General features: G+C 43.8%; 1 protein-coding gene across 2 annotated transcripts in view; it reads left to right on the top strand.

The window, feature by feature from the left end:
• LOC311241094 (SWI/SNF-related matrix-associated actin-dependent regulator of chromatin subfamily E member 1-like) overlaps positions 1-22,567 on the top strand; it is a 53,644-nt gene extending 31,077 nt beyond the window's left edge. The window contains exons 5-11 of one of the 2 annotated variants that reach the window (XM_084329790.1): positions 1,174-1,254; positions 3,362-3,493; positions 8,617-8,788; positions 11,200-11,372; positions 12,259-12,360; positions 16,601-16,883; positions 19,482-22,567. In XM_084329790.1, coding sequence (XP_084185916.1) covers positions 1,174-1,254; positions 3,362-3,493; positions 8,617-8,788; positions 11,200-11,372; positions 12,259-12,360; positions 16,601-16,883; positions 19,482-19,810 — 1,272 coding nt within the window. In that variant the 3' untranslated portion in view covers positions 19,811-22,567. Of the gene's footprint in view, positions 1-1,173; positions 1,267-3,361; positions 3,494-8,616; positions 8,789-11,199; positions 11,373-12,258; positions 12,361-16,600; positions 16,884-19,481 lie in introns of both variants that reach the window. The other variant, XM_084329789.1, reaches the window with a different exon arrangement.
• The last annotated feature ends 2,839 nt before the right edge of the window (positions 22,568-25,406 follow it).

Genomic DNA, 25,406 nt, shown 5'->3' with positions numbered 1-25,406 from the left:
TCACACTTTCGTTTTTTTTCCGTTTTTGTCACCAGAGCACACTGATGTAGTACACTGCCAAAGCAGTAGGTGGCAGTAGGTGGCAAACATGAAGGCAATTTCAACCAATCAGAATGAATGTGCCAATACACTTCCTGGTGGAAGCTCCAGCAAAGAAAATGTCAATAAGGCAGGCGCCTATGCCGCGCCACCATCTTGCTTTACTCAATGCAGCAATAATTTTTCAGCAAAGCCTAATAAAAGTGCAATAAACAAAACGGATACATTCACTGTGTGTTCTGCCTGTCATTTGTTGATGAAACAAAACTAACATCAACACAAGTGACCACCAAGAGCGGATAGTTTAGGCTAAAAAACGATCGGTAGCATTGTAGCATTGTTAGCTGCATGCTAACGTCAATGGAGTATGCCATTATAACAATATAGCATTGTGGCTAGAAGCTAACGCTACTTAGCCAGCATCAAAACTGATGATATCGCGAGCTATCAGTAGTTAGATAACATTAGAGACAACGCTGTGTGTATTAAACAAAGGTGAATAGATGACTGGGCCATTTTGTTTAATGCTTCTTAAGTTGAAAGAGGAACTCTGAGCTAACAGGGTCTGAATCCTGATAGCTCACGTTAGCCAGCTGCTCATGCAATCGGTAATGCTAGCAGAATGAATGGATGTAAACTTTATTTAACATATTGCATATGGGTACAATACAATACGGCTCAATACAAACAATTGTTAAGGGAATGCAGACTGTTGTAGCTTGGACTGGGGTCCTTATAACAATAACTTGACAACACATGGTAGCTGAAGCTATTTGGGACACGGAGCTCTGTCCCAAACACACACACTGTACACAGGAAGGGCACGCAGATGGTATCTACTGCGCATGGGCGTTTTCGCAACAACTGCTCCGTGCTGACTACACGCTGTATTCCTGGCGTTTTTTTTGCATATCTCCAAACGCAAACACAATTTTGCGTTTCAGCCGTATCCACAAAAAAACGCCAAAAAACGCATTTCTGTGTAGATAGGACATGAAACGTCGTCAAAAACGTATAAAAAAACGCCAGGAATACACTAGTCTAACCATAGCCTCTGTGTGTCTCTCTCTCTCTCTCTCTCTCTCTCTCTCTCTCTCTCTCTCTCTCTCTCTCTCTCTCTCTCTCTCTCTGCAGAACTCTACTGGCATCACGGTGCCAAAGCCTCCCAAACCTCCAGACAAGCCGCTGATGCCCTACATGCGGTACAGCAGGAAGGTAAGCAGGAAGGTAAGACACCAACCCCACGGTGTCTGCTTTTACTGCTTGTACAGGGAGAAGCCACACCCACCTCATCCACGACCCCCCCCCCCCTCCCCCCGACTCCGACCCCTCCTGACGAGGGGTCGAGGGTCGCCGGGGGGGTGGTGGGGGGGGGGGGGGGCGGGAGACGAGAAGTCGGGAGAGACCCGCCATGAAGTGAGGCCACCACCGACCCGGCACCACCGCCTACCGGAACCCTTCCCCCCGCCTCCGCCGTCTTGTTACCCTGTCGTTGTGACTGATGGTTTACAACAGTGGTTCTCACCGTGGGCTCTGCCCCCCAGGGGACCGTCGGTTGTGTGATAGTAAAGGGTTAACCTTCTGTCGTGTGGCAGTGAAAGGGTTAACTATGAGGTGCAGGTAATGAGGTGCAGCAGCAGGTGATGAGGTGCAGCAGCAGGTGATGAGGTGCAGCAGCAGGTGATTACTGTTCCATGACTGTGGAACGCGTGATTACCAAACCAAGCCGCATTTCTCGGAGACTCTCTCTGATTGGCCGACGCCTGTTTCTACACTGGTTAAGCTTAGGCACTCTTTCGAAGTTGGTTAAGGTTAGAGTTTGTCTTAGAGCATGGCGATAGAACGCCAGGTAGTTTCCAGGCTGTTTGACGTGGAAATGGGCAAAGACACAGCTTGTCACGGATTGGGCAAACGCGTCAGTGGCTAATCAGAGAGCGTCAGTCAGTGCCAATCAGAGAGCGTCTCCGAGAAATGCGGCTTGGTTTGGTAATCACGCCTGTGGAACGCACAAAAGTCACGGCACTTTGCGAGCGTCTAGCGGCTCGGGCTGCATTTTTTTTGGCGAACATATAAATGTGTTCGAAATATCTTATTTGTTGCCGTTCGAACGCCACCTCACTCGACCAAATCCGTGCCTCGGTTCTCGAGTTACATGACGATATGTCAGACGAGCGTCTTTTTACCACCGCACGTCAGATGACCACACTGAACTCCTGACGCTCCAGAACTGCCAACCATCCGCTGATGGCGAAAATGATTGGTCAGTGTTGTAGCCAATGACTGTACCTTTCCACTGATATATGCGAATAAGGGATCTAAAAGTTGACGAGTTGATTTCACGATGTAATGTTAATTTCTGTGTATGCAATATGCATGCATCTCTCTCTCGCTCTGTGCGCTCCTTTAGACTGTTAGCAAACAGTTCTGTGTAACAGAAACAGTCTGCTAGAGTGCAATCAGTCACTAGTTACTAACATTAGCCACAACTACTAACGTTTTGCAACTACAAACGTAGCTGGCCAGTTAACGAATCTCTTAGATTGCAAGATAAAGTAAGCCTGACATTGTGGCTCTTCATTTTAAACCTCTCCAGGAGCTTGTGGAGGGAAAGGAACTCCACATCCAAAGCTCCAATAGCTGCCTGGCTAACGTCCTCCACAGAAACCCGTTAGCTTCACTGTGTCCAGGAGCCGTATAGAAAAAGGTGCCGCCATCAATAGTCCAATAAATAGCTGCCTGCCTTACATTAGGGTGTAGCCCGTCAACCAACTATCGCAAATCTCTGTCAGGTCAGCAGCATGGCGCACAGCTCAAGTTTCACTTTCCGTACATTGCCTTCAAAATAAAAGCACAAGAAAAATCGTTTGCCTTCAAAATAAAGTTTGGTTGCCACATTTCTTTGCCCCAGAATACCTACATCATTCTGAATAGTCGAATATTGGAATAACCGTGCCCATCCCTAGTCCTAATGCAGCCTAATGTGTAGCTATCCATTTTTGGCTTGTGGACACAAACGGTTGAGAACCACTGTTTATAGTAGAATTGAAATGTCGTCTCTGTCTCTTCTGTGATCTGCGTGATTGTCTTCATTTCTCAGTCCCCCTTTTCACTTCTGTCCTTCCTCTCCAGACCTAACCCTTTTTAACCCCCTAGTCTCCCCTCTCCTGTACTTCAACATCACTCGTAGAATAGTTGTAGTATAGTCGCAGTTTGTTGTAGTGTAGTCGCCGCTTGTCGCCAGTTCGCCACATTGACCAGAGTCTATTCTGTGTGCATGTTTCTGTGTTGTGTGTGTGTGTGTCGTATGCATTGTGTGTATCAGGTATGGGACCAGGTGAAAGCGTCCAACCCAGACCTGAAGCTCTGGGAGATCGGGAAGATCATTGGAGGAATGTGGAGGGACCTCACTGATGAAGAGAAACAGGACTACTTGAACGAATACGAAGCTGAGAAGGTGAGCTTTAGGAGGGACTTACTGAATGAATAGAGGCTGAGAAGGTGAGCTGTAGGAGGGACTTACTGAATGGATAGAGGCTGTGGAGGTGAACTGTAGGAGGGACTTACTGAATGAATAGAGGCTGAGAAGGTGAGCTGTAGGAGGGACTTACTGAATGAATAGAGGCTGTGGAGGTGAGCTGTAGGAGGGACTTACTGAATGAATAGAGGCTGTGGAGGTGAGCTGTAGGAGGGACTTACTGAATGAATAGAGGCTGCGGAGGTAAGCTGTAGGAGGGACTTACTGAATGAATAGAGGCTGCAGAGGTAAGCTGTAGGAGGGACTTACTGAATGAATAGAGGCTGCGGAGGTGAACTGTAGGAGGGACTTACTGAATGAATAGAGGCTGAGAAGGTGAACTGTAGGAGGGAGCTTAAAACCTTCCTGCACCCCACTAAAACACTGCACACGTTGACCCCTTTGGGACGTTTTCTGTCCCATGTACTTTACATGTAATATATATATATTTACTTATGAATTTCTATTAATTTTTTTTTTATGAATACCATTATTAACTTCAGTCCTCAACTAGGGGTGGACGGTATAAACGGTATATGGTATAAACGGTATGAATTTGCTCTACGGTAGGGATTTTGACTATACCTTGTAACCGGTAGAGCAGCTCTAAAATAGCAATGACGTCATGTAACCACAGCGCGACTATTTCACTTGCATTTGCCCCTAAAAATAGATAGAATTAGTCATAGATAATAGATATGTGCGAACTAGAAAAAGTTATTTAGGAGCACAGAGGCTTCGCGCAGTGGCCGTGTTAACACGCAATTGTCATTTCATAATAAACACAAGCAAACTAGCTCTTCCGCCCTGCGTTTGAAGGCTGTGTGACAACTTCTCTCGCAAGTCGCGCAGTTTCTATGTGTAATGTAAACTCTGCGACAAATCCAATGGTCTAACATGCTTTGCATCCTCGCCATTCTGGAATGCCCACGTCGCGCTAAAACCTTATGTAATGTTAACTGTCGATGTAGTAGTAGCCTCAGCAAGCTAACGTTAGCTGGCTCCAGTCCACTAGCAGCATGTCGAAGTAGTAGTAGCCTCAGCAAGCTAACGTTAGCTGGCTCCAGTCCACTAGCAGCATGTAGTAGTAGCATCAGCAAGCTAACGTTAGCTGGCTCCAGTCCACTAGCAGCATGTAGTAGTAGCATCAGCAAGCTAACGTTAGCTGGCTCCAGTCCACTAGCAGCATGTAGTAGTAGCATCAGCAAGCTAACGTTAGCTGGCTCCAGTCCACTAGCAGCATGTCGAAGTAGTAGTAGCATCGGCAAGCTAACGTTAGCTGGCTCCAGTAGCAGCCTCCTCCCTCCCTCTCTCTCTCTGCTAACAATCCTGATTCGATTCTTGAACCTATTTAATTAAAAAGGAAGATATTGATGGACATTAGCTATAGTATAGCTCAGCAGCTGTAACAGAATAAACAGCTGCCATACCAGTGTTTTACCCCTTCAGAAGAAAAAATTAAATAAATTATAAATTAATATACCATGATATATACCGTTACTAGGGGTGCACCGATGTATCTGTCGGGTATCGGTATCGGCCGATAAGTGCCTTGTTGACTGCAATCGGCCTATCGGCCGATAAGCTAGAATGTGTCGATGGCAGTAGCCGATAAATTCAGTTGCGTCCTGCCAACGGCGCAGCCCCCAGTCCCCCACACACACACAAGCTACTGCGTCAAAGTTACTACTAAATATTCAACATTCTCTTTTGAGACTCCGCTTCAGACTCTTATCATTTGGCACTAAAAGCTAAACATTGTCACCGATATGGCTGTCCGCAACATGTCATTAATTGTGTACGCGAGGTGGTCGCTCAGTGACGACGCTAACATGAGCTAGGTTAGCTAGCATGAGCTACCGGGAGGCAGAAGACTAACGTTACTGGTGAAAATGTGATTTACGTTGGAATACTCCTTTGCCAACTTGCTGTACTTTGCTTGCAGGTCTGCAGCCATTATTGCTGGATTATGAATAGCCCCAACTTTAGCCAACGTAACGTTATGGCTAAACCTTTAACGTTAGGTAACGCTAGCTTTCGGTTAGCTGTTCAATGCTAATAACACCACCAAGCGAACCCATCACAGCTCCCCGTCAACAGCGCTCTGTCGGGACGATGTGGCATTTAAGAAAGTATCTGCTGTTAAAATGACACAAACATTCGTTTTGTGGCATTAACGTTATATAGTTAGTGTTACACCTTCAATAATATCAGCATATTATTTACTCGAAGATAGCAAGCAAGCAAGCAAGGCATTACTCCGTTGTTCATAGCTCAGTTCCATTCCGTACCCAACTACCCATTCTGCAATCTGTTAATAAAGTTTTCAACCAGACAAATTTATAGAAAGGCTTTGTTTTATTATAACATTTGTTGCAGTAAAATCATTGTCTCGTTTGGTCATCCTGTGGAGCGATAGTCGGCGGGCAGCTAACGTATTAGCTACGTTAAGTTTGTTGTGCTCTCGCAAGCAGATAATTTCAATGGCGGCATGCCCCGAAGTAAAAAATGAATAAACGCTTGCCGATTGGTGGTAAGAACAGCGGGAGGTGGGTGCTAGCGGTGTGGCGTAATTGGCCGAATCGACTGTCAATCAAAATGGTTCTATTGCATTGGTTGAAAGCTCTGGTTGAGAGAATAGTATCCATCTGCAGGCCGCCAGAGCGGCCAGACGATACTGGGAGAGGGATATAATAATAATAGTGATACATGGCATGGTGGAATTAATACCATAAACATATTTCTTGATGTTTCCTTTTTTTAAGTAAGTAAAGAGGCCTACAAATACAAACATACACATACAAATATACAGTAGTTTCATTAAAAAAATATATATATTAAAAAATATATATATATTTAAAAAAAATTATATATTTAAAAAAAAAATACAAATACTTATTTTTTGCCACAAGTATCGGTATCGGCCGATTGTGTTAGTTGAACAATCGGTATCGGTGGCCAATTTTCATATCTGTGGATCCCTAACCGTTACCGTCTATGTTTAAAATTATACCGTGATAAAAAATGTTGACCATACCGTCCAGCATACATATACAATATTCATTCATTTTCAGGATTTTAACCCCTTAAATACCAGTTTGTGTGATTGAAGCATGTCTTATTTTCAAGACAAAAAACACTAAGGGTTAATTATTTTCCATCCCATAAATGCTAATGTCATTTTTTTGGGTGGAATTATGAGAGCCTGGAGTGTCGAAGATTGACAAAAAAAATAAATTTGATACAAAAAAATGTTTTGTGCAGTGACAGTGTATAAAACACTGCACACGTTGACCCCTTTGGTCAAAAAACGTCCCTATTGACTCCCATGTTAAACAAGTTTTTTGAAAACAACGCCATTGCAGATTGAATTTAGATTTTTATCATTTTTTTCATCTTTTATGGGCATTTACATGATGATTACAATTTTTTTTCAAGATGGCCGCATTGCGTCATCTATTTCCGGCGGCCAAAGCTTGTGTGTTTACTGCTTATATCCTGCAATGCTGTTCAAAAAATATTTTTATCTAAAATGATTTGAGAATGTTTTATGGAGGTCTTAGTGTGGTGTGCATGCGTGTGTTGAGAAATTAATGTGTATGCATGTGGTCATTTGCAGCCATTATGTGAAAATGGCTAGTACACAGTAATGTACTGTACTAGTAATGCTAGTACACACAAGCTGTGGCCGCCGGAAATAGATGACGCAATGCGGCCATCTTGAAAAAAATTAGTAATCATGTATGTAAATGCCCATAAAGGGGCCTAGATGATGATTTTTTTTTTATTCAATCTGCAATGGCGTCGTTTTCAAAAAACTTGTTTAACATGGGAGTCAATAGGGACGTTTTTTGACCAAAGGGGTCAACGTGTGCAGTGTTTTTTTGCAGGGCAAACTATAGAGTTAAAAAAAAATGCAGACTTCATCTTTTGCCCCAGAAAAACTGCCTGGCTTAATTTCAGGGGATATGCATTAAATCAAGACAAGGTTATCCCAAGTACAGTATGTACAGTATCTACAGTTGGGATGTTTTTTGTCCCAGGGGTGCAGGAAGGTTAATTAATGCTAAGAGGGCAGCAGGAAGTAACCGACAGTACTAAATACAGGTGCAGAGATACCTGTATCAGTACAATAATATGCATCAATGAAGGCTACTACAAAAACTGTGTAGTGGCACAATGGTAGTTGGCGATAATTAAATAATATTTTATCCGTTTATCAAATGTTTCAATTGAACTAGATTCAATTTAAAAAAGCACAACTACACACCCTCAAGACCCCTACGCACTGCATCCTCTGGCCTCCTCAGACCCACTCCTATTTGGGCTCCTGGGGGGGCAGGGGGGGGGGGGGGGTCATCATCAAATCGAAGCAGGCTATTCTCTGTCCTCGGTCCACAATGGTGGAATGAACTTCCCACCACGGTCGGGAGACAGCTGAAACCCACCCAATTTTCCGTGGTCAACTGAAAACGTACACCTGTGCGTTCACACCCGCACACAAACACCTGACCTCCATACCACAGTCCAGCCTCCCAGGGCAGAAACCATGTTGCTAGAGGGTGGGGACACTTACGTAGACCGACCAACCAACAGAGCGAGCTATAGAACTGCTGGTTGCAGCTAACTGTGTCTGTATAAAGAGATTCTACTAAATACACTAGTAAAGGGTCGACAGTGGCTCAGGAGGTAGAGCGGCTCAGGAGGTAAAGTGGTAGTCTGAAGGTTCCCGGTTCGATTCTCACTCCTCCCGGGTGGCGTGTCGCAGTGTCCTTGAGAAAAACACTTAACCTCTAATTGCTCCCGATGTGCAGATTGGAACCTTGCGTGGCGTCTGTCGTCGGTGTGTGAATGTGAGGAACTAAATTGTAAAGCGCTTTGCATAAAAGCTGCTATATACATTGTAAAGCGTTTTGAGTGTCTAGAAAAGCGCTATATAAATGCAAGTAATTATTATTATTATTATTATTATTATTTACTTCAACAATACATGGTATCTATGCACCTCAAATATTTACTCCTGTCTTTTTTCTCTCAATCCTCTCTTCCTCTATCTCTCTCAGATTGAGTACAATGACAATCTCAAGGCCTACCACAACTCCCCGGCCTACCTGGCCTACGTCAACGCTAAGAACCGAGCCGAGGCGGCCATGGAGGAGGAGAGCAGGCAGAGACAGAGTCGGATGGACAAAGGAGAGCCTTACATGAGCATCCAGCCTGCTGAGGACCCCGATGGTACGTTAACCTCTTATACATCGGGCGGGCCGTCACACACTCGTGCGCACTTTGCGCTGCATTTCTTCGAGGATCATCCAACGCACCATTCGAAAGTTGCGTGCTTCGGGTCTTCGAGTTACATGATGATATATCCGCTTTGCTTCACTTTGCGTAATTCACTCGCAGCCCGGGCTGTCATTGTTGTAGAGACATGATCATAATCAGGCTTTTGTGCACATGAGTCTCCCGAACAATTTAAAACAAAGCACAAGTCGTTCAGAGCTTCCTACGCTGAGATATGGTCACTTTTCCACACCTACCCTTACCGGTAAATGTGTCATGCCTCCGTGGATTCCCGGAGGTATTATGCGGTGCGCAAAAGTTACCAAAGCGTAGGAAGCTCTGATCGACTCGGGCTTGGTTTTCCGTGTTCGGGAGACTCATGTGCACAAAAACCTGATTATGATCATGTCTCTACAACAACGACAACTTATAACCAAACCATGCTCATGTTTCAAAAGACCAGCGAGGAGCGGGAGCTTGCGCACACACACACACCACACACACACACACACACAACATTTTAAACCAAGCCTGAGTCGATCAGAGCTTCCTACGCTGAGATATGATCACTTTTCCACCTGATCCGCACTGTCTTTATCCTATGGAGTTATACACGTTTCTAAAGATATTATTATTATTATTATTTTTTTTTTAATCCTCTTTTTCTCTGCCTGATTTTCTATGCTTTTTCTCCCCATCCCAATTTAGTCGTTATGCCAATTCCCCCCCTCCCCTACCTGGTCGTTGTGCGCATGTTCCCCCTACTGGTCGGTACAAGGGAACCCTGAAGGCTACCACATGCTTCCTCCGACACATGCGGAGACAGCCAGCGGCTCTCTTTTCACCTGGCAGCGAGGACTCTCATTGGTGAAGTGTAACGCGTGGGAGGTCACGCTGCCTTCACCATTTCCTGCCTTTCGCTGAGCAGGCGCCCAGACCTGACCTGTAGGCATCGCTGTCCACAACGCCAGATTACCACCCACGACTTCCCTCCCGCTAACTCAGCCGAATGAGTTAGTATGACGATTGGCCCAAGCCGCAGGCAATGCTGACTCCGGGAGTCGTTTCTAAAGATATTAAGATTTCTCTGCATATTTTCACACCGCCAACAAAGTAGCCTACTGGATCCATTGTCTCTAAATGGATTTGGTAGCTGTCACACACACTCGCCCAACTTAGGGCACACACACACACACACACACACACACACACACACACCCACCCTGAGACAGAGAGGCGGTAACTAAGTTAGCCGCTAACTAAGCTAAGCTAACTAACGTTAGCCGCTAACCCTGGAAACGCTCACAGCGGACTCCATGACACCAGTTCCATTAGTGAGGAAAGGGGGCAGGTTATATTGACGAGGCTTGACAACAGAGGTTCAAAGATAACTTCACATTTATTGGCTGTTCGTTTCTATATATCGCTTCATGCATCGGGCTCCTCCAGGTTCCAACTCTGTGCGTTTGTTGACTTCCTAGTGTGACATCACTTCAACTATGGCAACCAAGACGCTCAAATTCAAACCTAATACATCAGGGGGGGTGGGGGCTGTATCTCTCTCGCTCTCTCTGTCTCTACGTTGAATGATTTAAAGTAGCCAAACGTTACACTATAAATACTAACTGGATAGTTGATGATATAAACCTTTAATTTAATTTACTACATGCAGTGGAAAAATAATAAAGGCAAGTCGAGTAGGTACCATGCAGTGGAAAAGCGGCATAAGAGAATACTTCATAATGTTTCATGCAATTAAAAAGTTAATATATATATTTAGTACACATGATGCACACACACCTTTACAGTGTTATGTTTACCAGTAGGATGGTATAACATTGCTGATAATAAAAAAAAAAATTCTTTTCTCACAGTAGTGTGTTTATATATATATATATACATATTTGTGTGTATTTTTGGCGGAGTGGATAGAAAGCACAGTACTGTGCAAAAGTCTTAGGCACCGAAGAGTTTTCAAATACATTTCAGACTACTCGAAACTTTTAATTTAATTATTTTTGAAAGCATCGTCATGGTTTAATGCAGACATATGTTGCAGGGACTATTATAATCATCATATTGGCGTGACTGTATGCATCAAAGGGTTAAATCAAGCATTTTAAGCGCTTTAGAGGAAATGTCAAAATATTGCGATATATATCATGTAATTATTTATGAACATTTTAGATTATTACAGTGCTAATGCTTTTTTTTTTTTTTATATATATATATATATATATATATATATATATATATATATATATATATATATATATATATATGATATGAGACTCCTCTATATGGAAAAGGTAGATCATCAAGTGGCTTTACTTTGCAGGCTTGCTGACTGTGTGTTTCCTCCCCAGACTATGACGATGGTTTCTCGGTGAAGCACACGGCGGCGGCACGCTTCCAGAGGAACCACCGTCTGATCAGCGACATCCTCAGTGAGATCGTTGTGCCGGACGTCAGGTCTGTCGTTACCACTGCACGCATGCAGGTCCTCAAGAGACAGGTCCAGTCCCTTATGGTGCACCAGGTAGGTAAAACACACACACGGCTAACCTGAATCTGATCGTTCTATTTAGGGATGTGCATAAGGGTTATTTTGAGAGCCGGCTATCCGGTCGAAAACGCTTTGGGAAATTAGCTTATTTGCCATCTACCCTGGAGTTAGACAAGCAGATACATACCCCTTTCTTCTCTGTGCATACATTTCTCCACGTGGTAAATACATAGGTCACAACATGTTTACAGGAAACAAATGTTGCTGTAGTTGGAGTGTATTTTGTGACTGTTTGGAACTAGGCTACACTGGCACACCTACTTCAAGTGAATGATGCTAAGCTAGGCTGTGTGTGTGGCTGTTACCTAAGCCTAATGTATGCACAGAGAAGAAAAGGATATGTATCTGCTTGTCTAACTCCAGGGTAGATGGCAAATAAGCTAATTTCCCAAAAAGTTGGCGTGTTCCTTTTAAGCCGTGTTTTTTTTTTCGGACGATTCGGCCGGTGCTGAACCTGTCCTCCTCACTACAGAACCACATGTCCTCCTCACTACAGAACCACATGTCCTCCTCACTACAGAACCACATGTCCTCCTCACTACAGAACCACATGTCCTCCTCACTACAGAACCACATGTCCTCCTCACTACAGAACCACATGTCCTCCTCACTACAGAACCACATGTCCTCCTCACTACAGAACCACATGTCCTCCTCACTACAGAACCACATGTCCTCCTCACTACAGAACCACATGTCCTCCTCACTACAGAACCACATGTCCTCCTCACTACAGAACCACATGTCCTCCTCACTACAGAACCACATGTCCTCCTCACTACAGAACCACATGTCCTCCTCACTACAGAACCACATGTCAGAATGCACCCGCTCAGTCTTGCATGTCCTATTGTTGCAGAGGAAGTTGGAGGCAGAGTTGTTGCAGATTGAGGATCGCCACCAGGACAAGAAGAGGCGCTTCCTCGAGACCACTGACTCCTTCAACACTGAACTCAAACGGGTACGACCACATCATTGTAGCCCCCTACACACACACCACTGTCTGTCAGCGATAATCCCCCATAAACCGGCTGTAGTTTTGATCGGTGTCTGACACCAGCAGCAGTAGTCTGTGGTGGTGGGTGGGTGTGTTTGGGCGTGTTGAATCTGTGGTGTGTTTGTTGGAGTTAGTCGAGAGAGCGGTTACCGAGGCAAGTGGAAGCTAAACGTCTCAAAAATAAAATGGATTTTTGTGCTGAAACTGGTGTTGATCATTTTACCACAAAACATTTTCTATGCTGTGCTAGATGGTCTTTCTCGCGTCATGGTGCGTTGCAACTAGTGGTAGTTCGCGAAAATCACGGTTCGGTTCATGTCGCGGTTTTCTGTACGGTTCAGTGGGGAGAAATAATTCCACTGCTGTTTCAAATACTATTTGGTAAAAAATAATAAAGTTAGCTGAAAGTATAAGGAACACATACTTGTCTATTATTCATTATTTGTTCATTCTAGGTGGCTCTCATAAGAGTGTGTTTTTTTTCTCACTCCGGTGTAATGAAAGAGTTGTGGGCAGTCTGATAACCTAGTAGCATTTGGATGTTTTTCTGTTGGCTGTTTGGTCTTATAACCCGAGATTGGAAGCACGTAATGGGTCAAGCGGTGTGTCAATCAAACGGTGGCCATTTTAGCTTTCACCTGTTGTGTTGGTTGGTTGAGAGACAATAACACAGCGTGGCGGTGACAGGCAGCTGTACGGGCCGTCGGAATTTTAAGCGGTTAAACTTTAGAGTTTTGGGACATATATCAGATTAGGTGCAAAATAAAAAAAAAGATTCTTTCTGTCAACTGATCTTTAACCTCTTAAGTCCTAGCCATATTTTCGGAAAATTCGCCTAAAAATACATACCTAAGTAAATGGAAGATTGCTCCACTTCTACAAGGTCCATTTGCATGTTCTTGGTATCTATGGATCTCAGGGAATGTATTCCCAGTGTCAGAAATAATGTGTCTGTTACTAGGCTTGAATATAAAGGAGAATATAATTATTTTTTCATCTTTTACTGTGAATAACACCATGCTAACATTGACCAGACGTGAAAAATTCAGCACCTTCTTGAGATCACGTGTACAAAAAATCTAAGCAAATGAATAAAGGGCAGCTGATTTACAGGTTTTTTTGTAGATACAGTACTGAATTTTGCCATCCGGACACATACAATTTGAAATATGAATATAGAATATCAGGCCTATAAATTACCTTATTATGGCCAAGTCTCACATCTATGGATCAGGCCAAATCTCCCCTTTCCAATGGAAAAGAACGTGAAGGAAATCTACTGTAAGTACACTTACTTTTTTATAGTGTAAATAGCTCCGCCATTTTTCATCAGATTGTAACACGTTTTTTTGCTAGACGTTCACAGAAAGGTAAAGAAACGAACTATGTTCTATTTTATGGCAATAACGTTAGAGTAAAAACGTTAGTAATAACCTGTGATATATGATCCCGAAAATAACGAAAAAGATTAATGAAATTCGAAAGCCCATCGAAAGCCCTGGGCCTCTTCTGTCAAAAGACTACACACACGTATGCCAGCTTCATTTATTTCCGTCTAATTCATCAGGTTTCCGCCGGGATGCGCAGAGATATTTAACAACTCATAATTTCGCTAATAACATTCAAATCATTGGTAAACAAACATAGTGCTGAAAATATACACTTTGACTGCTGTTTTGACAGGGTTAGGGTCTTTACTCTTGGCTACATTTGGGGGGGGAAACGCAACATTAATTAATACGTTCTAGGGCTGCACGATTAATCGATTTTTAATCGAAATCGCGATTTGGAATGATGCAATTATCAATTTTTTTTATTTTTTTTTTTTAAACCAGGAAGTCCCATTGAGATACAAGATCGGTTTGGGAGAGGGAGGTATGGGGTTTTAGATTGTGTGTTGTGAAGTTTAGACTTCAGAGAGGGAGAGTAAAGTACAGAAAAAAAGGTACCGTTGGGTACCGGTATCGATTCCCAGGTAAAAATAAACATTTTCAGGCTCTGTGTCCTGAAAAGACCCACCGCGTAGGCCAGATGCAAGCTGCATTTTACAATAAACCTTTGTGGGGCTGCTTATTTTTTATTATTATTATAATCGCAAATGTAATCGCAATCGCAATATCTGTCAGAAAAATCGCAATTAGATTATTTCCCAAAATCGTGCAGCCCTAATACGTTCTGTATTCATCTATTTATGGTGTGATATCAATCTCGTACCAGACCTCGGGCTTAACCCCTTCACTGCCGCCCTACCAAACGGTTAACCCTTTCACTGCGACAATACACAGGTTAACCCTTTCACTGCCACACAACAGCAGGTTAACCCTTTCACTGCCACACTACAGAAGGTTAACCCTTTACTATCACACTACCGACGGTAATAGCAGCAGATATGTCTTGTCTCTCTAGTTGTGCAGCAGGGGTGCAGTGCTCATGGGACGCGGTACCACGCCGTTCCACCTCCTTTCTGAGCAGAAGCACGCACATGCACGTGTGTGCACACAAAATGCGTTCCACAACTTTCACTCGACTCGTGCCGTGCGCCAAGTACCTGGCTACTTCTCTTTGCATAACAATAGCATAGCAATAACATAACAAAGAAGGAGAAGAGCAAAACCAAAATACAAGCCCTGTACCATTGTGACAAATGGTCCCGACTGTAAGGATGAGACATTTCTTAAGTTGTGCTTCAGAAGGAAACTGTCCTCCTCTCGAAGATAATGGTGTTGTACAGAGGGCTAACATTTTCAACAAAGGCAAATATTGATTAAATAGCTTTGATAAAGCATACTGTACCCATTGGTGGGGGCTTGCTTGACTGTTTTGAAACCACTCTGTTGTGAAACAAATTACAAGTTACATTGTTAATTTAGTTTGTATTTACTTTTCTAGTTTAAGTTAATTCAATTAAAGAAATTGTAACTACAATCACATTTAAAACATTGTTTGTTTTTCCACCATATCTGTTGACAATATAATTTCTTTATATATTGAAGGCTACATCCTGCTACCTTTTTCAGCTTCTCTATTTCAAGGCAATATTTACAAAAACTAAACTAAAACTAGTAATTTCCTATACAAACATGTTTCCTACTATTTATGCATAATAATCATTCTAATCATAATGCTGGTCGGAGCTGTTCTATGCGCACGCGAGGGAACATTTATGCGCACGCGCGTGCACGTGACGTCATTAAAACACAGTGCAACCACTTATGAAATCACCACTGCACCACTGCTGTGCAGTCATAGGGTGGACATGGAGAAGCTAGCAGCAGATATATTTACATGTGTCTTGTCTCTCTAGCTGTGCAGTCAGAAGGTGGAGGTGGACATGGAGAAGCTAGCAGCAGATATATTTACATGTGTCTTGTCTCTCTAGCTGTGCAGTCAGAAGGTGGAGGTGGACATGGAGAAGCTAGCAGCAGATATATTTACATGTGTCTTGTCTCTCTAGCTGTGCAGTCAGAAGGTGGAGGTGGACATGGAGAAGCTAGCAGCAGATATATTTACATGTGTCTTGTCTCTCTAGCTGTGCAGTCAGAAGGTGGAGGTGGACATGGAGAAGCTAGCAACAGATATATTTACATGTGTCTTGTCTCTCTAGCTGTGCAGTCAGAAGGTGGAAGTGGACATGGAGAAGCTAGCAGCAGATATATTTACATGTGTCTTGTCTCTCTAGCTGTGCAGTCAGAAGGTGGAGGTGGACATGGAGAAGCTAGCAGCAGATATATTTACATGTGTCTTGTCTCTCTAGCTGTGCAGTCAGAAGGTGGAAGTGGACATGGAGAAGCTAGCAGCAGATATATTTACATGTGTCTTGTCTCTCTAGCTGTGCAGTCAGAAGGTGGAGGTGGACATGGAGAAGCTAGCAGCAGATATATTTACATGTGTCTTGTCTCTCTAGCTGTGCAGTCAGAAGGTGGAGGTGGACATGGAGAAGCTAGCAGCAGATATATTTACATGTGTCTTGTCTCTCTAGCTGTGCAGTCAGAAGGTGGAGGTGGACATGGAGAAGCTAGCAGCAGATATATTTACATGTGTCTTGTCTCTCTAGCTGTGCAGTCAGAAGGTGGAGGTGGACATGGAGAAGCTAGCAGCAGATATATTTACATGTGTCTTGTCTCTCTAGCTGTGCAGTCAGAAGGTGGAGGTGGACATGGAGAAGCTAGCAGCAGATATATTTACATGTGTCTTGTCTCTCTAGCTGTGCAGTCAGAAGGTGGAGGTGGACATGGAGAAGCTAGCAGCAGAGCTGGCTGCAGCAGAGGAGGCTGCCAGACGGAGGGCAGAGGAAAGGGAGCGCGAGGCGGCCGAACAGGCAGAGAAAGCCGCCCAGCAGGCTCAGGAACAACAACAGCAACAGCAGCAGGAGGCGTCTGCAAACAAAACGGCCATTAACAGTAACGCTCCTGATCAGAGCAATCCTGCTGCCACTAACCCCGTCTCGGGGAACAAGGAGGAGGACAAGCCAACGCCCATGGAGACAGGTTGGTACCACACACGGGATACACGCACTTATATGCTCTCTTGGTCTCTTTTATATACTCTCTCATGTTCTCTCTCATGTTCTCACACTGTTCTCTCATGTTCTCTCATGTTCTCATGTTCTCTCTCATTCTCTCATGTTCTCTCTCATGTTCTCTCTCATGTTCTCTCTCATGTTCTCTCTCATGTTCTCTCTCATGTTCTCTCTCATTCTCATGTTCTCTCATTCTCTCATGTTCTCTCTCATGTTCTCTCTCATGTTCTCTCTCATGTTCTCTCTCATTCTCATGTTCTCTCATGTTCTCTCTCATGTTCTCTCTCATGTTCTCTCTCATGTTCTCTCTCATGTTCTCTCTCATGTTCTCTCATGTTCTCTCATGTTCTCTCATGTTCTCTCTCATGTTCTCTCATGTTCTCTCTCATGTTCTCTCTCATGTTCTCTCTCATGTTCTCTCTCATTCTCATGTTCTCTCATTCTCTCATGTTCTCTCATGTTCTCTCTCATGTTCTCTCTCATGTTCTCTCTCATTCTCATGTTCTCTCATGTTCTCTCTCATGTTCTCTCTCATGTTCTCTCTCATGTTCTCTCTCATGTTCTCTCTCATGTTCTCTCATGTTCTCTCATGTTCTCTCATGTTCTCTCTCATGTTCTCTCATGTTCTCTCTCATGTTCTCTCTCATGTTCTCTCTCATGTTCTCTCTCATGTTCTCTCATGTTCTCTCATGTTCTCTCTCATGTTCTCTCTCATGTTCTCTCTCATGTTCTCTCTCATTCTCATGTTCTCATGTTCTCTCATGTTCTCTCTCATGTTCTCTCATGTTCTCTCTCATGTTCTCTCTCATGTTCTCTTTCATGTTCTCTCTCATGTTCTCTTTCATGTTCTCTCTCATGTTCTCTCATGTTCTCTCTCATGTTCTCTCTCATGTTCTCTCTCATGTTCTCTCTCATGTTCTCTCATGTTCTCATGTTCTCTCTCGTGTTCTCTCTCATGTTCTCTCATGTTCTCTCGTGTTCTCTCTCGTGTTCTCTCGTGTTCTCTCTCATGTTCTCTCATGTTCTCTCGTGTTCTCTCGTGTTCTCTCTCATGTTCTCTCATGTTCTCTCATGTTCTCATGTTCTCTCTCGTGTTCTCTCTCATGTTCTCTCATGTTCTCTCGTGTTCTCTCTCATGTTCTCTCTCATGTTCTCATGTTCTCTCTCGTGTTCTCTCATGTTCTCTCTCGTGTTCTCTCTCATGTTCTCTCATGTTCTCTCATGTTCTCTCTCATGTTCTCTCTCATGTTCTCTCATGTTCTCATGTTCTCTCTCGTGTTCTCTCTCATGTTCTCTCATGTTCTCTCATGTTCTCTCTCGTGTTCTCTCTCGTGTTCTCTCTCATGTTCTCTCTCATGTTCTCTCTCATGTTCTCTCATGTTCTCTCGTGTTCTCTCTCGTGTTCTCTCGTGTTCTCTCTCATGTTCTCTCTCATGTTCTCATGTTCTCTCTCGTGTTCTCTCTCATGTTCTCTCTCATGTTCTCATGTTCTCTCTCGTGTTCTCTCATGTTCTCATGTTCTCTCTCGTGTTCTCTCTCATGTTCTCTCATGTTCTCTCATGTTCTCATGTTCTCTCTCGTGTTCTCTCCCATGTTCTCTCATGTTCTCTCATGTTCTCTCATTCTCTCATGTTCTCTCTCATGTTCTCTCTCATGTTCTCTCTCATGTTCTCATGTTCTCTCTCATGTTCTCTCATGTTCTCTCTCATGTTCTCTCTCATGTTCTCTCTCATGTTCTCTCTCATGTTCTCTCTCATATTCTCTCATGTTCTCTCATGTTCTCATGTTCTCTCTCGTGTTCTCTCTCATGTTCTCTCATGTTCTCTCATGTTCTCTCGTGTTCTCTCTCGTGTTCTCTCTCATGTTCTCTCATGTTCTCTCGTGTTCTCTCGTGTTCTCTCTCATGTTCTCTCATGTTCTCTCGTGTTCTCTCTCATGTTCTCTCTCATGTTCTCATGTTCTCTCTCATGTTCTCTCATGTTCTCTCTCATGTTCTCTCTCATGTTCTCTCTCATGTTCTCTCATGTTCTCTCTCATGTTCTCTCTCATATTCTCTCTCATATTCTCTCTCATGTTCTCTCATGTTCTCTCATGTTCTCATGTTCTCTCTCGTGTTCTCTCTCATGTTCTCTCATGTTCTCTCATGTTCTCTCATGTTCTCTCTCGTGTTCTCTCTCGTGTTCTCTCTCATGTTCTCTCATGTTCTCTCGTGTTCTCTCGTGTTCTCTCTCATGTTCTCTCATGTTCTCTCGTGTTCTCTCTCATGTTCTCATGTTCTCTCTCGTGTTCTCTCATGTTCTCATGTTCTCTCTCGTGTTCTCTCTCATGTTCTCTCATGTTCTCTCATGTTCTCTCATTCTCTCATGTTCTCTCTCATGTTCTCTCTCATGTTCTCTCTCATGTTCTCTCGTGTTCTCTCATGTTCTCTCTCATGTTCTCTCTCATGTTCTCATGTTCTCTCTCGTGTTCTCTCATGTTCTCATGTTCTCTCTCGTGTTCTCTCTCATGTTCTCTCTCATGTTCTCTCATGTTCTCTCTCATGTTCTCTCATGTTCTCTCTCCCCAGACGATGCAGCTCCAGCAGAATCCTCCTCCTCCCCTCCGCCCCCGCCCCCGCCTCCTCTGCCTGAAGCCGCGCCGTCCTCCACCCCCGACAAGCCCCCCCTGCCAGCCGACCCCCCCAGGGAGAGCACCACGCCCCACGAGGGCCCCAGAGACAGCGGCAGCCCGGCCCTGTCTTCCTCCGACAGCAGCAGCTGCGGTGCCCTGTCGGCCCCGGACCCCCCGGCTCCCCGGGAGAGCAACCCCAACCCGGCCATGCCTCCGGCGCCTCCCCCTGCCCCGGCATCGGAAGAACCCACCCCTCCGCCGCCCCCGCCGCCGCCCAGCCAATAGCGTCACGTGGAATCCTTAAAACTAGATTCCGGGTTAGATGGATAATAGCAGCAGCAGCTGTTGTAGAAGTCCCCCGTGTCTTGTGTACATCCACCATGCATTAATAGGCCATCAAAGGACCACCTCCCACTCACACGGTTGGCTCCAGCAGCGACTCTGAATCCACGGCTCCTGCACATCACACCCGGTACAGCGCCAGCGTTCTTGTTAGTACAGCAGGACTTTCCCCAGGCGGCTCATGTTGGTCGGCGGAGCCCCAGTACTGTAGGTACGTAGATAGTGGGACTTCTACAGTCTGTAGCAGGTGTAGGAGTGACCCGGGAGGTGGTGGGGAGTGTTTTTTTTTTTTTTTTTTTTGGGTGGGGTTTGAATTGACCTCCATTCAGATTTAAGCCGCCTGTTGTTTTATTTAAAAATGTTTGGACCAAGTGGGGTGTCAGGATATGAATGAAATCCCATTCAGATTCTAATCTCCCATTTTAGATTTGAATGGTTTTCAATTGCAATGGGGTTCGTACTTGAGTTCTGTACACCTGATTGGTTGAGCTTGCCTGGTTTAAAGACACGACTTGGGTAAATGAAGTCACCAAAGAGTACATGACGTAACCCACTGGAGCGTGTCGTCGACTCAAGTCATTCCTTTTCTCAAAAAAAAAAAAACACATTTGCATGCTAGGATTTTAGGACAATAGACAGTGACACACACACACACACAGAGAAACTTCCTGTGTCTGCGGTCCAGTCCTCGCTTCCATCGCCTGGTTCTCTTTACACGACCGGGTCGGGCCCAGAAACAGGTTTGTTTTCTGCACACGCAGGGAGGACACTGTCGTGCCCGTTCACTAGTTAAAACCTCTCATTTCTAAAACACTTCAGGAACCAAAAGACCAGCAGAACACACTGTTGTAACGTCACGTTCACCCAACGACGCGTGCTGTTTTTAAACCACTGTCGTTTTCCCGTTTATTTAATTTAATTTTTTCTTTTTTAATAACATGAACGAGTGGATCTGCTTGTCGGAATGCGGTCGGTGGCGCGGAAAGTGAAGATGAAACCGCTCGTGTTGCACCGGTAGAGGTCGTTTTTACCGCTTTTAACGCTCCCGGTTGTTATCATCGTATGAAATCCTGGCGACGGGAGGCCGGGGTGGTCCCTGGTAGGAGGTTTTGCTCTTCGGCCATCGATATGCTATATCTATGGTTAACACATAATAATTAATATTTATCTATGGAATAATGAATATACTATTTCTATGGTTACACATTTGGTTACCTGTCTATGACCAGTTAAAATGGCCGCTGTGAAAAGGGTCCCGAGTCGGTGCTTTTGATCAGTTCTGTCCTCCGCTATGCTACGCTTCCGCCTGGGGTACAAACACATTAAAGGTCTTTGAAGAGGGAGGCTGAGCTCTTCCACAGTAGCCTGGCGGTACAAGCATATTAAAGGTCTTTGAAGAGGAAGGCTGAGGACAGACCAAGCATCACTGGACTAGGCGTAATCCATGTCTGAACCTGGCCCTTACTCTGAAAAGCTTTTATAAGTACCCAGCTGACTCTTATTCTGAAAGGCCTTTTATGAGTAATTACCCAGCTGACCCTTACTCTGAAAAGCTTTTATAAGTACCCAGCTGACTCTTATTCTGAAAGGCCTTTTATGAGTAATTACCCAGCTGACCCTTACTCTGGAAAGCCTTTATGGACAAGTACCCTGGTGCTGTAGAGCAGTGTTTTTTTTCCTGGGATGAGGGCAAAGCAGAAGATAAGATAAGATGATCCTTTATTAATCCCCTTGGGGAAATTCAGGTGTCAAAGCAGCATGGGGGGCGGTAGATACAGAGCTTCACAGAAGATGGGTCAGTTCCATCAGTCGTCCACAACATCCTTATCCAAGTGAAAGAACGTTTCACAAAGAAATCTCAAGAGAATATACTGTACAAGCAATGTTACATTATTGTCACTAACAATTTGGAGCTAAATGGGGAAAAACTGTTGCCCTCATGCCGTTATGCACCTGGCGCCCCCTGCTGGGCACCTATAGACACGCTGCTCGAGTCTACCTGGTTGTGGAAGGACCTCAACAAAACCTTATATAACCCCATGGAAATCCCAGTTGTCCATCTCTGTGCTTTATGCTAGTATTGTCATTGCCTCCACATTTTGTTAATTTTTTTGTTTTGTTTTGTTTACATATAGAGCTTGTTATCCATTAAATTCAGCTTCAGAAACTACATGCACTCTTTTTTTCTTTTTTTCCCTTTTTTTACATGTCTAGTTTTGGGCTCTACATCTTCTCTTGTATTTTATTACCATACCTCAAAGAACACATTGCTGAAGATGAGACAAGATGCTGTCCTCAATTCCCTCTGATATGTAATTTTTTTATTTTCTTTTAATTCTTTTTAATCTTCTGTAAGAGTGTATACCCGTACCATTACATCTAGCTGTAGGATGAACGTCATAAGGGATGATGTTCTGTTAGCTGTTACATTATAGGAGATGCAGATTAAGGCTATTTTTACCCACTCAAACTGAATACCTCTTACTGTTGGAAGACATGGTGATTTTGACATTGTTGTAACTGTACCAGAGAAATGGACACTCGACCCTCATCCTCATGTAACCTCAGTCAGTTACGCATTTGAGATGACTGTTCTTACTTGAACCCGACTGTTTTTAGTAATAATGCCTCTGATTTTTGCATCTTTCTTTTGTACTGTCAAAACTTCTCTGCCCAAATAAAGATGATCTGTCTCTTTCAGTGGATGGTGATGTGGTCTCAGAATCAGAAAAGTCTTTATTGCCAAGTAAACTTGCACATACAAGGAAGGGCTGGGCGATAAAATGATAACGATAATTATCGCGATATGTAAGGGATAATCAGTCAGAAGATCCTTAAGAACTTCTACTCATGTACAATAGAGAGCATCTTGACTGGCAACATCACCTCCTGGTTTGGGAATAGCACTGCACAAGACCGAAGCAGACTACAAAGAGTGACACGTTCAGCCGAACGCACAATTGGAGGGGGGCTCCCCACCCTCCAGAACATTTACAACAAGCGTTGCAAGGGCAAGGCTAAGAGAATCATTAAAGACTCCAGTCACCCGAACAACTGCCTCTTTGAACTGCTGCGGTCAGGCAAGCGATACCGGAGTCTCAAGGCGAGCACAGAAAGACTCAGAAGAAGCTTCTATCCCCAGGCCATCAGACTGCTAAACGAACAATGAACACTACACAACAACAACCACCAAACGCACATAGCACACACATCCACACGCACACACTCACTTTAAACAGACACACTGTAGCACCCACTCCACACACTTTATAGCACACACCCACTTTAAACAAACACACTGTAGCACCCACTCCCCACACTTTATATTTATTGATGAAGGATTGCACTACAACTCGTACACCTTACTGTAAATTGTACCTCATCCCATTTCTGCTTTGCACTATATAGTACTGTACATTAGTACACTGCATAGTATTGTATATTATATGGTAACTCAGAACATTGTACATATGTCTATACCGAACACTGTGACCTCATTTTCTTCTTCTAAATTACATGCTATACTATGTTATTTGATACTATCTTGTCTAGCACAGTCTCTGGAGCGTAACAGTAAGAAGCATTTTGTATGAAAGTATTCTGTACTTCTGTATGACAACTATTAAAGAAACTTGAAACTTGAATAATGTATAGCTACGAGGTCATTGTCGCAAAATAATTGACCGACACGGAGTTTAGAACACCGAGGCACCTCGCCGAGGTGTTTTAAACGTCGGTGAAGGTTAATTATTTTGCGACAATGACCGAGTATAGCTATACATTATCCCGCTTATTACATGGCTAACTTACTAACAATATACCTAATTCATTTTACACCATCGACAAGACGAGATCAAATGCAGACGCAGTTCTGTTCTGTCGCTCCGCTGTCATCGCCTGCAGCCGGCAGGTGTGTCTGATTGGCTGCACTGATGCAGTGTGTGTCGGTGGGCTTGATTGCTACAGCTGCGCACAGTGGTCATTATTGCTTGGCAGAGGTCCGTTATAGAGTAATAACGGACCTCTGACGAGCGCTATTGACCAATCACAATCAAGCATTTCGGCGAATGTTAAAACGCCATGTAATAAATTTTAATCAAAAAAGTTTTTTTTTTTTTTTTTTTTACCTTCAACAGGGCAGTTTTGAAACCAGAAACAGTGGACAGACTTGTCTTTCCTGCCTGCAACTTAAAGTAATGGCTTTGCTTGTCCAAATGACAATACTGACCAAATTGAGATTTATTTTTCTCTTGTCCATTTATTTTGTTTGCTTTCTAATTTAAAATACAGTTTGAAACCGTCTGTACACCGTAGGCTATGTGTGCTAGCAGAGCTAGTCTCCAGTCACGAGTCATGGTGCACATGTGCGTGCAGTGGTTTGTCCACCATAAAAGCGCCAAAAGATAGAAAAGAAACTAGCAGAGCCAGACCTGTTCAACTCTCCTGGAGCCACAGCCAGCAGAGAAGCTTGTTTACTTTCGCTTTCAAACCAGCTGCAGCCTGAGAACTGGAGTGTGAGGGGATGTAACACTAAAGATGGCGGCAACGACAAAGAATTGCTGCAAAATAAACATACACCTGTTGTTTAAAAAAATTTATAATAATAATAATAATTTTTTTAATACTTATAACAATATTGATAATTAGCGATATCGAGTGCTATGATATCGATATCGTGATATAATTTTTGGCCATATCGCCCAGCCCTTGGTGTTTTGGTGCATCAACATTAACGGACAATTAACACTTTAATCGCCGAAGACGCTGTGCAGCGTCTTTCCCCGCCATGCTTATTCTGCCGAAGACGCTGGACAGCGTCTTTGATATCAATATTTCAAAAATCTGTGATCGAAATCATATTTCTCCCCCGGAGACATTATATGTACTGGTGAGCCCCTCTCAACTCTCCAACGGTTCAAGAGCGCCATCTGGTGGCCGATCGCCCAAACAGGAAGTGATGCGGATGAAGTGCTCACCCATATTTCGTCCGGGCACTCGCTATCGTTAGCAGGACTCCATCTTGACACACTGGATGTCGATCGGTTGCAAATAACTCGATAAACAACATGATTTGGACGTATATACTATTATACAACCTGGAAATGGATCGGGTATTTCTACATCACATAATAGGAATATTTCAGTTCCACGCTCATCGTCCAACGGCGCGAGGAAGATACGGTAAGATCCAGCGTTATTTTTCAACGTGTTCTTTACTAACTGCTCTAATGATCATATCACCCACACTAGATGAATGATATAACGTTGCCCACGGAATTATAAACGACCCCCCGCCCATCCGGTCAACATCAGATCATACTTAGTAACTTCCAGTTGAACATTTTAGGCTGGTGGGGGGGGGTCCAGTTTCCTCATTTTACTTTTCCGGCAAGCCATCTGAAGAGATCGAAGTGATTGCCGAGCCGGAAAACGGCGTGGAATACATATTTACAGTACCCAGCGCTGAATCAATAAACGCGATCGATATGAGATCGATATATCAGGAAATGAGAGAATAGATTTTTCAGCTTGCTTCTCT

Source organism: Notolepis coatsorum, assembly GCF_963971535.1.
Source record: "Notolepis coatsorum genome assembly, chromosome: 14".
NCBI classification, from domain to species: domain Eukaryota; kingdom Metazoa; phylum Chordata; class Actinopteri; order Aulopiformes; family Paralepididae; genus Notolepis; species Notolepis coatsorum.
This window is presented reverse-complemented; position numbering and strand designations above follow the sequence as displayed.